A 17306-nucleotide genomic window follows, 5' to 3' on the forward strand; every position below is an offset into this window, starting at 1 on the left:
TCTCCCTCTCTCTCTCCTCTCCCCCCCTCTCTCTCTCTCCCCCCCCCCCCTCTCTCTCTCTCTCTCTCCCCCCCTCTCTCTCTCTCCCCCCCCCTCTCTCTCTCTCTCTCTCTCCCCCCCTCTCTCTCTCTCTCTCTCTCTCTCTCACCATGCAGTAAACACGGGCCAAATTTCAGGACATAGACTAGATTTAGTTTGCCCTCAATCCTTCTGCCGAATTGGCCCAAACGATCATGCGCTTTTTACAGCCCTCAATAATGTCACATTACATCGTGATTACACCACAACTTCCTGTCATTTTCAACATGTTTCATATTTCTCTCCACAAACTGCCACTTGACTGACGTAAGACTGTGATTCATCTTTTCCACGTGTACTAACCCAAACCCTTCAGTAAACAGACAAATAATTAGGACGAGATAAGCGCTTGTCATATGCACTTTCAAGATAAAAAATAATAATACTAGTACAGCTAAAAAGGCTTGAGTCTGCACTGAACACAGCTTGCCTCTGGGTCTTCTTTGATGCATTTTATTGAGTTATAAGACAGAAAAAAAGGACTAAGATGCATTGAAATAGTGCAGAATATTCAACAGACGCATTCTTAGAACACAAAGTATGAATTATGCAAATATTCACTGTTTAGATCTTTATATGTCACGTTTTCTCAATAAAATATAGAATTATCATTATGAGTGATGCAAAATGGGGCAGATTTGACTGTTTTACTGTTATAATGCTGTAAGGTTGTTATAATGCAGATTTGTTGACCTGGTTTATAACATGTCTGTATTTACATGAAACAAAAACCAGTACAAATGTTTTATCTGTCTGGTTTTTTTTCTCTCCCTCATTAGCTTCAGAAAGTGACACCATTATTCAACCCAAAAAACGTCATTGTTGTCAAATTATTCATATGTTTTCAGGCCAAACAATGATAAAACTCTAAAACTGTGGATTGTAAGTTTGGTTAGAGTAAAACAGACGTCTATTAAACTACGACATCATCAAATTTCTATATTGTGAACATAACCTATGATTTCTTTAAGTTTTGCTCGCCGTCAGAGTAAATAAAGGCGTAAACAAACCAGACACATAAAGACACGCCTCCAGCAACAACAAGAAGAAACAATCAAACATAAACCATTGATAAGAACATGACTGAGCTGCTCTAATGCGTTTATCCTCTCAGACCTCTGTGTCTCTGGTTTCTGCTTTTTATGTCATTTCAACCATGGTGTGGGCAGGGTCACCTCTCCACAGATCTGACCTGTAACCGGGCTGGAATGGAGAAAGATACATTTAATGCCATATTGTGGAGCATTGCGGACAAGTGGTAAAAAAATTAATGAAATAAATAAAATAGGTAAAATAAATGAAATAAAATAAATGCATAAAATATATAAATAAAATAAATAAAATAAATAAAATAAATTAAATAAATTAAATAAATTAAATAAATTAAATAAATTAAATAAATAAAATTAAATAAATTAAATAAATTAAATAAATTAAATAAATTAAATAAATTAAATAAAAACATGGGTTAGTGAATAATCTGTCCGTCAGTCATCTCTCCATCTCACTGCAAAAAAAGAGGAGGGTTTCATTCACCTGTTTTGTATTTGGTTCATTATTATTTATTTTCGTTGGTCGACATTTACTTTTGTACTTTATTACTTTCAGCCACTATCAATGACGTATAATAAAATATTCAATAGGTTACTTAATGCATTAGTTACAAGTCAAACGTTAAATCTTTGAGTGCAGTAATAATCTAGAAATGTAATTTAAACCACTTTTTATATGCTCTTTGTGTATTTCCTAACTCATTAATTAAATAAATCGTACACAAATCAATGTTCTGAATTGAAGTCATACATGTTCTGCAGCGCTCTCCTGGTCGATCCCCGCAGTGTTGTGCAAACAGGATCATTAGTCCTGCTTGACGTGTTTGACAGCTTTTAATCCTTCTAAATGCCGACCGCAAGCTTCCGCTCAGACGCCCGGGGCGAGACTCACACACCACTCTCTTCCTGCCTAACACACTGTCACACATGCTATTCAGTCTCCAGTCAATCCAAGCAGACGGCAGGAGAGAAAACATCAACTACGACTAACTCTGATGACATGGAGGGTTTAGACAAGGCAGAAAAAGGTCCAGTTCTTCGTTTTCACAGGTTTGCAATCCAGGACGATAGTTTTTTCTTGTTGTGTTCACACCGACGGATCAGTGTTCTCCAAAACTCAGACAAGATGTACAAAAAGAAAAAGAAAATATCAGCGGTCACCTCCAGTCCCTTTCTCCAAAACCTACAAATCAAGTTAGAAACCTGAGGGTAATAAAGGACTCTTAAACTTTAACAGCCACGTCAAATCAATAACATTGGCAGCTTTTTACCATTCAAACAACGTTGCCAAAATCAAAGGTCAATCAAAAGGTCTAAACCAGACTCATCCATGTATTTGTTTCCAGACAACAGACTAAGGATATCTGGTTGCGTGAGAACACGGGAAGTGGTGTGGCAGAATGTTTCCTTCGCTGAGGTGGAAAGCAGAAATGAAATGGCTGACCTATAAGTTTACTTTAAAGACAGGCAATGTTCAAATCCGAGCCAAAACTCTTAACCTGTGCATATGACTGAAAATAGATATGCACTCCACTCTTAAGCAATTGAGATTTGTCAAGTCTTTGCACTCTAAACTTGATTTCAAAGTACAGCAACAACACAAAAGTAAAGACACGCCTCATTAAAAAAAACCTTTCACTTTCAACTTCCTCTGTGTCTGTGTGTGAGTCGGTGTGTGTGAGTCGGTGTGTGTGAGTCGGTGTGTGTGAGTCAGTGTGCGATGAGCTCCTGTTTTACTGCAAAACAAATTTCAGATCAATAATCTGATCATAGAATATTGTCCAACCTAGTTTGCATGCAGCTTATAAGACGTCTTCGACCAATGTAAGTATGTCTTCTTTATTTGAATCCACATTCTTTTGCTGATTATCAAATTTTGTGTAACTTCAAATCAGTCTCTGTGTTCTGTGCGACTTTTCTTTTAGTTGAAGTTAAAGTTTAAGACAATTTCCAACTCTTCACAGTATTAGATATCATAAAATATTCACAGTAACTTTATTTTTTATTTTTAACACTTTTAAGGCATTGAATGAGGCATAGAAAACTGGCTAGGGGGCATTTTTTGGACAATGTAAATTTATATAATCAAAAGATGAATTAAGATGAATGATTTCATAGATTAACTTTTTTTTTTGCTTCATCATGCTTTGTGAATAAAATTATACATTTTATAAAGTCATATTTTTACAAAGCAGAAAGAAAAACACAAAGTAAACAAATCTACCGGTAATCTCAAACCGTTTTGTAATCAATGGTAAAACAGCAATGGAGCTCCACAGGGCCATACAGCGAGCAGGGGCCACTAGAGGACGTGGTTCCCAGCCACCAGAGGTTTCAGGGGGTCCCCTGAGCTTTGTCTGATCAGAAGGTCATGTCATCAAAATCATATGTTTTGTCAAATTAAGCAGTAAAAATCCCAAACAGATGATTGTAAAACAGTTATGAGGAAAAAACACCACAATTCCTATTTCTTTATCTGAAATAAATGTTTGTAACTAATAATTTGTATAATTTGATGTATTTGTGGCGCTTGGTAAGTTTCTATTTCACGATCCATTGTACCAGTTACATAAAAAGTGAAAATGGATGAACAGATTTACATTACATTTGTGGGCCTACATTTGACAACATTTGTAACAACATGTCTTCTTTCAGCAGAGGTCTTGTTGTGAGTCCCAGTTATGGCCTCTGCAGCGTCTGGTAAGGTCAACAATATAAAACACATGTTTTATTTCATTCAAGTTCATATTTGTGTATGTTTGTTCATTAACAGAGGATGGAAGACACAGTCCAACATGGCCGCGTCCTAACTGTAAGTCACATGCATCACATACAAATGATCTCAAGTCATCAGAATGTTGATCAGAATTGGTTTCAAACACATTGATATGTAACATACTAACATAGTCCTATAGTTGTCTTATACACTATTACTCACTAGTTTATTTTAAAATGTTGTTAATGTGACTCTTAGCAATGTTTGCCCTCTGGTGATTATGAGGTAACTTTACAAATGTGTCTTTATGTGTTTATGTATTTTACTCATCTTTCCACGGCACTGGCAATTGAACCCTACTACAAAATGACAGGATCAATATTTAGTAGGGCTGGCAATTAATGAATTAATTCAGATGAATTAATCAAATTTGAGATTAGGTCATGTTTAAAGGCGCAATGGACGATTTTTTGGCAATTTGAGAACGCAGGCGGAAGTGCACATGCCACTCCCCCGTGTGGACTGATACAACACACACGTGCGTTTGTTTATTAGTGCGACGGATCGCATCGCATCTCTCGTCTCCCGTAGATTTCCGTCTTCTTCTGAGTCAGCTCGAACTGTCTTTCTCCGTCTTCATTTTGCCCCGTACACTAAGGGAACTATATTATGATAGATCCATGCGCTTAGACACGCGGAAAGGTGAGGACGAACCACACGCTGCTGCAGGTGAGCGATAGGTGAGTTTTATGATTGATACGTGGCAGGACTAATGGGCAGTCCACGCCACGAGGAAATAAGACTCAGATTTGGGCCAAAAAAATCGTCCATTCAACCTTTAATGGTCAAGGATCATCTTGGGTCTTTTTCCTGTAATAGATGTGGTTATGAGTTCAGACTTTGGAGGAATAAATTTTCCTTTTTTGGGTGTTAAATGGCACTGAAAAGTCTGTATTTTGTTTGCATTATTTATAAGACAAAATAAAGTTGAATGGAAGATTAACAACCTGTGGATTACAGATGGTTTTGACACAGCCTTATTGTGTATCTACAAAAGTAACTTTATGTATTATGATTTATTTATTTTCTTTACAGTTTCCATACAACGGTTGATCCTTTTGGGAAACAGCTGGAGGCAGAGGAGCTCAGTGGGGAACCTCATTTTGGGAAAGAATGTGTTCGATACCGAGACAGACTCACAGAAGTTCCAAATATGTAAAGAAGAGCAACATAATACACAAATTACAGTGATCAACACTCCTGACCTGCTCCAGCCCGACATCGCTCCAAACAGACTCACAGAGTTAGTCACAGAGATAGCGGACGCCTCCGCCCCTGGTCCTCATGTGTTCCTGCTGGTTCTACAGCCTGAAGACTTCACCGAGCAACAGAAGATCCGTCTGCAGTCAGTCCTGAAGACGTTCAGTGAGCAGGCCTTCCACCATGCACTGCTGCTGATATCCACACCTCGAGCGGGGGAAGGAGGGAGTATGCAAGAGAAACATCCACACTTACAAGACATGATGCGATTTTGCCAATATAGATGTCTTTATTGCTTCAACCTGGATAAGGAAGAGTTGATGACACGTCTGGAACAACTGATGAAAGAAAACAATGGAGAACATGTATTTTTCAAATATAACCATCAACCCCAGCTCCTTGGTAAGAGACTTTTAAAATCACCCTTGACTTTAGCAACGATGCCAGTATCATTTACAAGGAAAATGAAAAATGAATCATTGTTTTCATGAGGATTGAATATTATAATACTGATTATTTGTTTATAATGAATAAAAACCAGCAACGCCACTCCAGGTCCTTTATTAGGAATCAATCGTATAATATTTATAATAAAATTAGAAATATCTTTAATAGGCAATTAAAAATACTAGTGGCTAATCTCCATACTGGAGTTAAGTTGCTATACCTCTGCTACCTCACCCGCAGGAGGCCGGTCCATGTTTAGTCCTGACTCTGGCACCAGCAGGAGGCCGGTCCATGTTTAGTCCTGACTCTGGCACCAGCAGGAGGCCGGTCCATGTTTAGTCCTGACTCTGGCACCGGCAGGAGGCCGGTCCATGTTTAGTCCTGACTCTGGCACCAGCAGGAGGCCGGTCCATGTTTAGTCCTGACTTTGGCACCAGCAGGAGGCCGGTCCATGTTTAGTCCTGACTTTGGCACCCGCAGGAGGCCGGTCCATGTTTAGTCCTGACTTTGGCACCAGCAGGAGGCCGGTCCATGTTTAGTCCTGACTCTGGCACCCGCAGGAGGCCGGTCCATGTTTAGTTCTGACTCTGGCACCAGCAGGAGGCCGGTCCATGTTTAGTCCTGACTCTGGGCACCCGCAGGAGGCCGGTCCATGTTTAGTCCTGACTCTGGCACCAGCAGGAGGCTGGTCCATGTTTAGTCCTGACTCTGGCACCAGCAGGAGGCCGGTCCATGTTTAGTCCTGACTCTGGGCACCCGCAGGAGGCCGGTCCATGTTTAGTCCTGACTCTGGCACCAGCAGGAGGCCGGTCCATGTTTAGTCCTGACTTTGGCACCAGCAGGAGGCCGGTCCATGTTTAGTCCTGACTTTGGCACCAGCAGGAGGCCGGTCCATGTTTAGTCCTGACTCTGGCACCAGCAGGAGGCCGGTCCATGTTTAGTCCTGACTCTGGCACCAGCAGGAGGCCGGTCCATGTTTAGTCCTGACTTTGGCACCAGCAGGAGGCTGGTCCATGTTTAGTCCTGACTCTGGCACCAGCAGGAGGCCGGTCCATGTTTAGTCCTGACTCTGGCACCAGCAGGAGGCCGGTCCATGTTTAGTCCTGACTCTGGCACCAGCAGGAGGCCGGTCCATGTTTAGTCCTGACTCTGGCACCAGCAGGAGGCCGGTCCATGTTTAGTCCTGACTCTGGCACCAGCAGGAGGCCGGTCCATGTTTAGTCCTGACTCTGGCACCAGCAGGAGGCCGATCCCTGAGGTAGTACGAGATGGTTCATATGGCACTAACATGTCCAGGATGTACTTTGGTGCTAGGTCATGGAGAGACTTGTACACAAGCAGAGCTGCTTTAAAGTCTTTTCTCTGAGCCACAGGAGCCAGTGCAGAGACCTGAGAACAGGACTAATGTGATCATACTTCCTGGTTCTAGTCGGACCCGAGCAGCAGCGTTCTGGATGTACTGCAGCTGTTTTACAGCTCGTTTGGAGAGGCCAATGAGCAGGCCGTTACAGTCTAATCTACTGGAGACAAATGCATGGATAAGTCTCTCAAAATCTGGTTTAGACACTATACTTTTGATTTTGGCAATGTTTTTAAGCGTGTAAAAAGCTGCTGATATGGTTGTTAAAGTTCAAGTCTGAGTCCATTATTACCCCCCAGATTTCTAACTTGATTTGTAGGTTTCAGAGCGAGACTCTGGAGGTGACACTAACACTTTCTCTTTGTTTCTTTGGTTCAAAAACGATGATTTCAGTCTTGTCTGAGTTCAGCTGGAGAAAGTTGTTTTGCATCCACACACTGACCTGTTAGATGCAGTGACAGAGTGAATCCACTGGTCCATAGTCACCTGCCGATAGTGAAACATAGATCTGAGTGTCGTCTGCATAATTGTGATAGGACACATTTTCACTGCGTATCAACTGACCTAACGGCAGCATGTAGAGGTTGAACAGAAGGGGACCCTGGACTGACCCTTGCGGCACACCACAGGTCAGGGTCATGTGGTCTGAGACACAGCTACCAATTTCAACAAAGTACTTCCTGTCTTCTAGATAGGACCTTAACCAATTTAGGGCAGTGCCAGTGATGCCCACCCAGTCCTCTAGTCTCTGTAAGAGGATCCCATGATCGACAGTGTCAAAAGCAGCACTCAGATCTAACAGAATTAAGACTGAGGCTTTGCCCGTGTCAGTGTTCAGGCGGATGTCATTTGTCACCTTGAACAGAGCAGTCTCAGTGCTGTGATGAGGTCTAAACCCTGACCTGGAAACATCAAATGAGTTGTTTATTAAGAGAAAATCTGTGAGCTGTTGGTAAACAACCTTTTCAAAGACTTTGCCCCAAAATGGCAGATTAGAGATGGGCCGGTAATTACTCAAGACTGCTCTTCTTTAGGAGAGGCTTTATGACCGCAGTTTTCAAAGACATTGGGAATGTTCAAGATTGAAGCGACATGTTAACTATGTGAGTGAATGGTGCTAACAAACTGTTCAGCACAGACTTTAGAAATCTGGTGGGTAACACATCAAGGCAGAATGTAGATGAACTCACGAGGTGATGATCTCCTGGACAGTTTTGTCAGTTACAGGTGTAAAGTGAGTCAGCTCAAAGTGTCTAGGTGGTTTTAGGGTAATTTTTTGCAGTATGGGATTTATAGCATTTTTAATGCCCTGAACGTTGTCATTAAAGAATAATGCAAACTCATTACACTTGGATTTGGAAATGAGTTCTAACGGCAGCTGAGCTGGAGGGTTTGTTAATCTGTTTACTGTGTTGAACAGGACACGCGAGTTGTTACTGCAGCTTCCAATAATTTCAGAGAAATATCTTTCCCTAGTTCTACATAAAATGAGGTTGTACATGTTCAGCTTCTCTTTGTAAATTTCTTTTTGAACCTGGAGCTTTGACTTGTGCCATTTCCGTTCGGCCCGACGACACTCCCTTTTCTGTGCCCTGACCGAATCATCATTTCTCCACGGCGCCTTCTGCTTATTTTTAACCATTTTAGCCTTCATAGGGGCAATGGTGTCCAGAACATTCAAAACACTAGATGTAACAGAGTTCAACAAATCATTTACATTAGAACATGAGACATTTTCAAAGTTTATCATTTCCATAAACAGTGCACCTGTGCCATCACTTATGTGTCTCCTCTGAACAGCTGCAGGACCAGCCGGTGGTTTGGGAGAAACAGACATGCCATAGAAGACACAGAAATGATCAGACAGAGCAGCATCGACCACATTGACATTTTAAATATAATTATGAGATCTAGAGTGTGCCCTCTGCAGAGGGTGGGGCCTCTCACATGCTGAGTAAGACTGAATGTTTCAAGGACAGCATCAAGCTATTTAGTGTTTCTGTCACAAATATCATCAACATGCACATTGAAATCACCTGTAATGACCAAACCATCAAAGCTTGTTTATACAACTGAAAGCATCTCAGTAAAATCATTAACTAGATAAAGTGCAATGGCAGAAGCCATTGCGAGTGTCTGCATTCTTGCGTAAAAGTACTACATGTGTATAGTAAAGACTTTATTCTTGTCAAGCTCGAGCCATGGAATGGAATGTTCATTCCATGGAATGTTCGAGTCTATTGTTCTTCCCCCGTTTTTTTGTATTCCTATTCTTCATGTTCATACTCAGGCATTTTTGACCCCCTGAACATGGATGAAAGTCACACATAGGGACATAGAAGCGATCAGATCGGCCCGAACTCAAATAAAATGGAGCTTTTCACGTGGATCCACACGGCCCGGCGGCGCGCCCCGAGGGAAAGAACAATAGACTCGAGCATTCCATGGCCTGGCCTAACAAGCATAAAGTCAAAGATCTGGGGGTACGTTGATTTTTAAGGCCATGGCTGCAGAGCCGCGGCGCGGTCAAATGGCCCAGCAGTTTCAGGAACCGCGGCACTGCCATATAGCCTCATGGCTAACCCTAACCCTAACCCTAACCTTAACCCGAACCCTAACCTTAACCCTAACCTTAACCCTAACCCTAACATTAACCCTAACCTTAACCTTAACCTTAAGGTGAAAGGTGAGGGGGGAAAGGTGGTGGGGATTTTGTCTTGTGCGGGGAAGAGTTCATAAGTGCTGACATAACTCTTGATTTTGATGCTATATTGGCCATGAGTGGAGCCGTTTTAAGGCCTGATTTGATCAGACATTCAAGATGGCTGGGAAGGCCCCTGGGTGAGGGTGGAGATAGGAAGGAGAGTGAGGAATCTTTAGTGGGATGTTGTAGGGGGGACCCAGGGCTGCTATGAGGGCAGGGGCGATGACAGGGATGTTGTCGGGCCTGTCACAGATGGGTCCAAGGCCTTTGATAAGGACTCTATGTGGAATAATTTAAATGACTCCTGCGCTGGCCGCTTTGAAGATTGTTGTGGTGCTGTTGCTGATGAGTCCTTCGCTGGAGGCGGTGGAGGTGAATGTGGAGCGGCTGGAGCTGAATCCTTTTCTGGTGGTGGTGAAGCGGCTGCTGATGAATCCTTTGGTGGAGGCTGTGGTTGTGATGCTGTTGATGTTGAAACGTTGGCTTGGTCTCTGGCTGATGGAGCAGGAATTCTTCTCTCATTCCTCTCTTCTCTAACTATCTGCTCAGGACCCTGTCAGAGCGTGGAGCAGGTTCTCTGTCAGCACCCTCACTCCACCTCTGCATAGGTGTGGGCCATATCTCTTAAACAGGTCCTCTCGTTTCCAGAATAGATAGAAGTTCTGAATGTAGTGCAGTCCTCTAGGTGCACACTCTTTGGAAAGCCATGTTTTCAGCTGAAGCAGCTGACTAAACTCGTTTTTTCAAACACGTTGAATAACTAAGTCTCTTTTCAAAACTTCAGTCTGTTCCCGCCGTATATCCACTGCACCCACTAGCACAATCAGCTGTTTAACTCCACAATGTTTGGCCAAAACATTAGGAAGGAGTGACGTTATCTCAAAAACAGTGGCGCTGGGAAAAGAATGCGTGTTGATCTTTACTTTAATCAGGGGACAAATATCAGTGACCTTGACGTTTTACACATATCCTCTCTGTCTGCTGCCTTTTGGCCACATCATGTCTTTTTTCCTTTGTTCATTTAATTCAGATTCTGAAAGTGGTAAAAATCTGTTTTTAAGCTGTATTTTAAGTGACTTTACATTATCTATATATCGTTTAGGCTTTGCACCGAGTTTGTTCCAAGATACAGCCTGGTCTTTATGGACTTGGATAATTTTCGGAACGACACAGAGTCACTCCGGTTTAGGTTGAAAGTAGCAGTTTTCCTTGTAAAAATTGACTTCTTACCACTGGATGACACTGGAATTGTATCTTGGAGTCCATGCTTGTAGCTCATACATTTCATATTAATATTTCCGACAGCGTTCACACAAGTCTGTTTCTCTTCTTCTCCCGGACATGTCGCTGGCGTCAGATATGTTGTTAAAACAGTAAAATGTTCTTAAAATCCTAGGTTTACTTAAAAAGGTCCATCCATCCATCCATTTTCTACCGCTTGTTCCCTTTTGGGGTCGCGGGTGACTGGAGTCTATCCCAGTGACTTCGGGCCTTAGGCGGGGTACACCCTGGACAGTGGCCAACTTGTCGCAGCTTAAAAAGGTCATGACCAAAAATCTTTGGAAGACAAAAACTTATTAAAAAGCAAAATAAATAAGGAAAGCAGCGATAGCAAATGGAGCAAGCAGGAATGCGTCTGCACTCTTCAATAGCATGAACCAACAAACAATATAATATATGTATCCATTCCATTTTCTATCTTCCAATGCACAAAGCCTTCATTTGAGTATCTCCAGGATTAAATGCATTAGTCATTATAAATGCAAGTTGTACGACGATTGATGGTTAGTCCTGGTTTGGAGGTAGGGGGACGGAGGTAGCACCCAGGGGAAAGGAAACCTAGGCAGACGGGGGCGAGGAGAACATGCAAACTCCACTCAGAAAGGCCCCCCAGATCGATCCTAGAACCTTCTAGCTGGGAGGCGCTAACCACTCAGCCAACGTGCCAAGTTTTGCCCGTAGGAGCGTCTGATTGTTCTCATATAGACCCTTCCAGGAGGGATGCAGCCTGGTACCTGTGTGATCATCTTATCCTGTTCATTTTGACGGAGCAGCAAATAAAACACTGTCAATATGACGTTAATTGTAGACAGCGCAGACACATGCTTGTTGTTTGTATGTTCATTACATTTGGAAACTGATAATTATTCATACATCTAACTTCAACCTCCATTTTCTAAAGTTGACTCATTACTGTGGGATGTGTGGTGCTTCCATCATATTTGTTAATTTTTGTCCGCATGCAACTGTATTACATTGTCTACAGTATAGTCTATATAATGTTAAATATAATGTTATATTTAGTTACATACATTTTTTTCCTTCTTTTTAGGAGACCCGCCACATAAACAAGGACAATGTAAGTATAATGTAAAACACAAGTACAATCATCCCAAAAAAATATTAAAACCTCTTATAATTATTTCCCTTTTACTATAGCACAATGTTTCAGAATTATATTGTTTGGAAAAAATGAAGACACAAAGAAAGAATTGCTGAACAGAATCTCTAGAAAAAAATCAAAAGGGCGTTTTCCAGATGGCATCATACCACAAATAAAATTCACCAAAAATCAAATGGAAGCATTCAAAGGAGAATTGAGCGGGCACAAAATAACAGTAGTGAAGACCTCAAATCTGTTCAGTCAGCCTGTGGCAGCTGTGATACAAGAGGTGAAGACTTGTGTGTCCAAGTGTTCACCAGGACCAAATGTGCTGCTGCTGTTGGTGAAGCCTTCAGACTTCACTGAGCTCGACTTGCAAACACTGAGGTTCATCCTGAGTCTGTTTGGACCTGATGTTTTTAGACACTCAATGGTTGTCCTCGGAGACAAAAGGAGCAAAAACCCCCAAAAATGTGTTGAGGACCTCATTTCAGATTGTGAGAATCGAAGCTATAGCAAGGATAAAATAAACTGTGATACATTTATGGAGGAAATTGAGAACGTATTTAAAAGAAATAAAGGGTCCTTTATAAGTCTAAGTATAGACAACGAGTTAGACCAAAACCCAACAAGGCCGTCTCTGAACCTGGTTCTTTGTGGAAGTAGAGAACCAGAGAAGACCTCAGCAGTGAAGTCCATTTTAGGGCGAGCAGAGCTCCCTGCAGCGAGCAGCCCAGAGCACTGTGTTCACCATCAGGGAGAGGTGGGTGGGCACTGGGTGTCTCTGGTGGAGCTGCCCACTCTGTCTGGAAAACCTCTGCAGGAAGTGACCCAGCAGTTGAATCGATGCATCTCCCTCTGTGCTCCTGAGGGCGTCCATGCCTTCATCCTGGTCCTGCCACAGGGTTCTCTCACCAACGAGGACAAGGCTGAGCTTAAGATTATCCAGGACACACTCAGCTTTCGAGTCCTTCTCTTTATGATTCTGGTCACTGTGGACTCAGATGCCACTGCTCCAGCTGTCAGAGGAGACAGTGACCTCCAGGAGTTCTCTCAGAAGTGTGGAGGAGGATATCTTATTTTCAACACCAGGAACCAGCAGCACGTCTCTGACCTGTTGGAGTCTGTAAAGAAACTAAGGGCCAAGAATGAACCTCAAAGCTTCACAAAGGAAATGTTTTTGGAAGGACAAATAGATGAACTTCACAAGGAACTTGAAAGCATGAAAACAGGACAGAAGATCACATGTAAGTATATACACATTTTATTTGCTTTAACAAGCTTGCATTTTTTACCAGACAGATACAGAATCTTGATAACATTTACATTTGTTTTCCTAAAATCTTGTTGAACATTGAATTGCTTACGTTGAAAGTCATATTCATGAAAAATAATATATTCTGTCTGTTTGCAGGTGATGAAAAGCAGAATACAGAATGTCTCCGGATTGTGCTGATAGGAAAAACTGGGAGTGGGAAGAGTTCTTCAGGAAACACCATCCTGGGAAGAAAGGAGTATAAATCTGAAGCAAGTCAAATATCAGTCACCAGAGGTTGTGAAAAAGCAAAGACTGAAGTTGAAGGACGTTCTATTGTTGTGGTGGACACTCCTGGACTGTTTGATACAACCATGTCCAATGAGTGCATCATTGATGAAATGATGAGGTGTGTCAGCCTTTTGGCTCCTGGACCACACGTCTTTTTGTTGACGCTAAGCATTGGACGACTCACAGATGAAGAGAAAGAAACACTGAAACACATCCAAACTGGATTTGGTAAAGATGCACAAAGGTTTACAATCATCCTTCTCACTCATGGAGACAATCTGGAAGAAGACGGCACGACCGTTGAAGACTTCATCAGAGATAAATGTGATGCTTCCTTTAAAAAGCTGATCTCTGACTGTGGGAATAGATACCATGTGTTTAATAACAGGGAAAAGAGTGAACAGGCAAAAAGCACTCAGGTGAAAGAGCTGCTGCAGAAGATCGACAACATGGTAAAGGAGAACGGAGGAAAATGCTACACCAACGAAATGCTCGAAAAAGCTGAGGCGGCCATCAGGAAAGAGATGGAGAGAATTCTGAAGGAAAAAGAGGACGAGATGATGAGAGAGAGGGAGCTTTTGGAGAGTAAGCACAAACAAGAAGTGGAACAAATGAAACAAGAGTTAGAAACACAAAAGAATGAAACAGAAAATGAAAGAAGGCGGCGAGAACAAGAACTCAAAGAAAAGGAGGAAAAGATCAAAGAAGAGCAGGAGCTGCGAAAGAGAGAGAAGGAAGAGAGAGAGGCAGATGATAGAAAGAGGAAGGACGAAGAAGAACAAAAGCTCAGGGAATGGGAACAAAAACGCAAAGACTTGGAAAAGAAAATTAAGACAGAAGAAGAGTCCAAAGAAACTATTGATCGAAAATTACAGGAAGTAAGCAAACAAATGGAAGATGAAAAAAAGCACTTGCAAAATGAAAGAGAAATTTGGTGGGAAAAGCGAAATAAAGAAGAGGAAAGAAGACGACAAGAAGAGGAACAAAAAATAAAAAAACTCCAAGACGAGTACAATGAACAACAAGAAAAAGATAGAGATAAAAGAAAAGAGGAAGATCGGATTAGACAAGAGCAGGAGGAGACAGATAGACAGAAATTAAAGGAGAAGCACCAGAAACAAGTTGAACAATTACAGAGAACGTTTGAGGAGGAAGCGCGGAAAAAAGCGGAAGAATTCAATGACTTTAGAGACAAAAAAGAGGCAGAAATAGTCGCCTTAATGACTCAACGTATGGCGGACATGGAAACTCTTCAGAAGCAGTTTGAAGATGAGAAAACTGACATGTGTAAGAACTTTGCTGCAACCCTGAGTGAGAAAGAGACGTCCCTCACAGATGACATCACTAAATTACTGTCCAATCACGAACAAGAAATGGGAGACATTGTTATTCTACTTTTGACTCAAAAGAAAAAAAACAAGGGAAAGCTACGCTCACTAAAGAAAAGTCACAGCAAACAATTAGAGGAATTGGAAGAAGACATTAAGTCTGACTTCAAGATCAAAGAGAAGAACGAATTAAAACAGTTAAAAAAGGAACAACAACTTGAAATGGACAAATTGGCTTGTGAAATAAAAAATAAAGAAAAGCTGAAGGAGGAGAGAGCAGAGAAGATCCTCCAACATGAAATAGAAATTAATACGTTAAAAAATGATCTTTTAGAAAAACAAATGAAAAACATAAAGACAAAAACAGCTGAACTAAAGGAAACTCAAGAGAAGGAATTGGCTGATTTTACACAAAAGCTTCTGGAAGACAATGAGAAAATGGAGATAGAACGCCTGAAAGAGCTGGAGATAAAACATGTCCAGGAGGTGAAGGAGTTAGAGGAGAGCTTTAAAGCTGAAGTTTGCAGTGAGGAGTTCAAAGAACTTAAACAAGAACTAGACAAACAACATGACAACAAAATAAAAGAGATGAAAGAGAAACTTTTGATCCCAGAGGAAGCGTCATGTAAAGTTGGATGATTGTATAATCTTTTATAAGCTTAAAGGCACATTATGTAACTTTTGCAGTGAATGATTGCATAATACTTCATTCAACATTTTCACAACTGCACAGTTCGAGATAGAGTTATGTCCCCACTGGCTTTTATGTTCAATGTGATATGGAGAGTAAGTGCCTAATTTTAACTGTTAATGACAAAGTACATGTTTAAATCCCATGCAAAATGCCTGTAATCCAAAACACATGTAAGTATATGGCAGTGTCTGTCTTGTTGCCACGGTAACATGCTTGCAGCTAGATGTATGCTGTCATTGGCTTTTTTGTTTAAAAAGGCAATGAATGAAGATAAGTTTGTTATCTTAAGTTTTGGAGCAGGACCACACCCCTTTCCCGCCCCTTCCTGTGGCTAAACTATTTAGACATCCAGGTCACACACATCAGCGTTTGTGACTTTGTGCGCCTCCCTCCTTTCCTCTTCTAATTATCATTCTAATTTACGAGAATAAACACTTTGCCTCTTAGCTGGAGATGTGGTCATTGCTCGTGAAGGATGTCTGTGCCAAATTGAATTTGTCTACATCAAAGTACATTTTTTCATCCCTTTCAAAATGCTTGTAAACCAAAACACATATAAATCATTGACAATTTGTCAGGTTTCCATGGTAACATGCTTGTTGATGGTCCCTGGCTTTATCAATCAGAATGGTAAATATAGTCATTTGATTTTACTATATTTAAGTACATTTTTTGACCTCATTTAAATGTTCAAGGGGGCGCTGTAGAGCCTTTGTAAAACTTAGCTGTATATGTTATACATCATTGCGTTCAGCTCATTATTTTACACAAAATGTCTCTTAATGCCGGGAAATAGAACATTTCATTACAGAGAAACGCAAGTTTTATCACAAAAAAATCGCCATTTTTGTTAACGCGCTTGCCACGCCCACATTTGGAATTGTATCAAAAATCAAAAAAATTACCTCTAATCACACATGTGAAGTTCATTTTGACAAATGTTCACGCCTTTTAACTGAAAATCCAAGGTGGGAAAAAATAAAGTATGAGGTGTTAAAATACTGTGTTCCGCCCACAATGGCTGACTCCCTGTGGGGTTTAGGGCGGGGTCATAATACAATTTTTTACTTGAGGTATGTATGTACCAAGTTTCATAAATCTAAGACAAAATAGGTCACCGATCCTGAATTATGTGTCGAAAAAATTTTTGTTTTCGTTAACGTTCAGGGGGTCAAAATTGGGGTGGTTTTGGAGAGAAAAAAAATTATAATAATGGAAACGCTTTTTTCGACCATTTTTTTGGGAAATAAAAACTCAAGCTAGAGTCATGGGATTTTGTCACATTGTGCCCGCTCACAACCTAATCTGTTATAAATATTTTCAGTTGTCTACGACAATTAAATCGTCTTTTACGAATTTTTAAAAATCAAATTTGGAGAGGGCGCTAGAGACCCATTTTGTTAGCTAGCCACTACATTTGCATATCATTGCATTCAGCTTAAAAATTTCCACAAACGCTATGTCAAAACTTTCCAAAAAAAAAATGTTTAGGAAACGTAGAATTTTTTTAAATTTGGCATAAATCGCGATTTTGTTTAAAATTCACGATGACCATACCTGAAGACGTATCGGATCAAACTTCATTATACGTCATTGCTCATGGGTTTTGTGTCTTGTGGCACAAAACCAGATCACGTTTGACGGAAACAGGAAGTTGTGCCGTCAATATTAACCTGGTGCAACACCTTTGGCACAAATGTTCCGCTTTACTTTTCCAATCCACAAAAAATCAGGAAAG

General features: G+C 41.1%; 1 protein-coding gene across 1 annotated transcript; it reads left to right on the forward strand.

The window, feature by feature from the left end:
* Positions 1 to 5250: 5250 nt before the first annotated feature.
* Positions 5251 to 15528, forward strand: LOC140347119 (uncharacterized). The gene is made up of 4 exons (XM_072433456.1): positions 5251 to 5508; positions 11950 to 11976; positions 12057 to 13247; positions 13415 to 15528. The coding sequence occupies exons 1-4, from the start codon at positions 5337 to 5339 to the stop codon at positions 15511 to 15513; spliced, it is 3489 nt and encodes a 1162-aa protein (XP_072289557.1). The 5' UTR covers positions 5251 to 5336; the 3' UTR covers positions 15514 to 15528.
* The last annotated feature ends 1778 nt before the right edge of the window (positions 15529 to 17306 follow it).

The sequence above is a fragment of the Eucyclogobius newberryi genome, unplaced genomic scaffold (assembly GCF_026437365.1).
Source record: "Eucyclogobius newberryi isolate DKJ021-1_F unplaced genomic scaffold, fEucNew1.0.hap1 SCAF_6, whole genome shotgun sequence".
NCBI lineage: Eukaryota > Metazoa > Chordata > Actinopteri > Gobiiformes > Gobiidae > Eucyclogobius > Eucyclogobius newberryi.

Bases quoted from the DNA above. Each gene is read 5' to 3' on its own strand.
- LOC140347119 (XM_072433456.1), top strand. From the start codon at position 5,337: ATGCAAGAGAAACATCCACACTTACAAGACATGATGCGATTTTGCCAA. The intron at 5,509-11,949 runs GTAAGAGACTTT...CCTTCTTTTTAG, and splicing joins CCATCAACCCCAGCTCCTTG to GAGACCCGCCACATAAACAA. The intron at 11,977-12,056 runs GTAAGTATAATG...CTTTTACTATAG, and splicing joins GCCACATAAACAAGGACAAT to CACAATGTTTCAGAATTATA.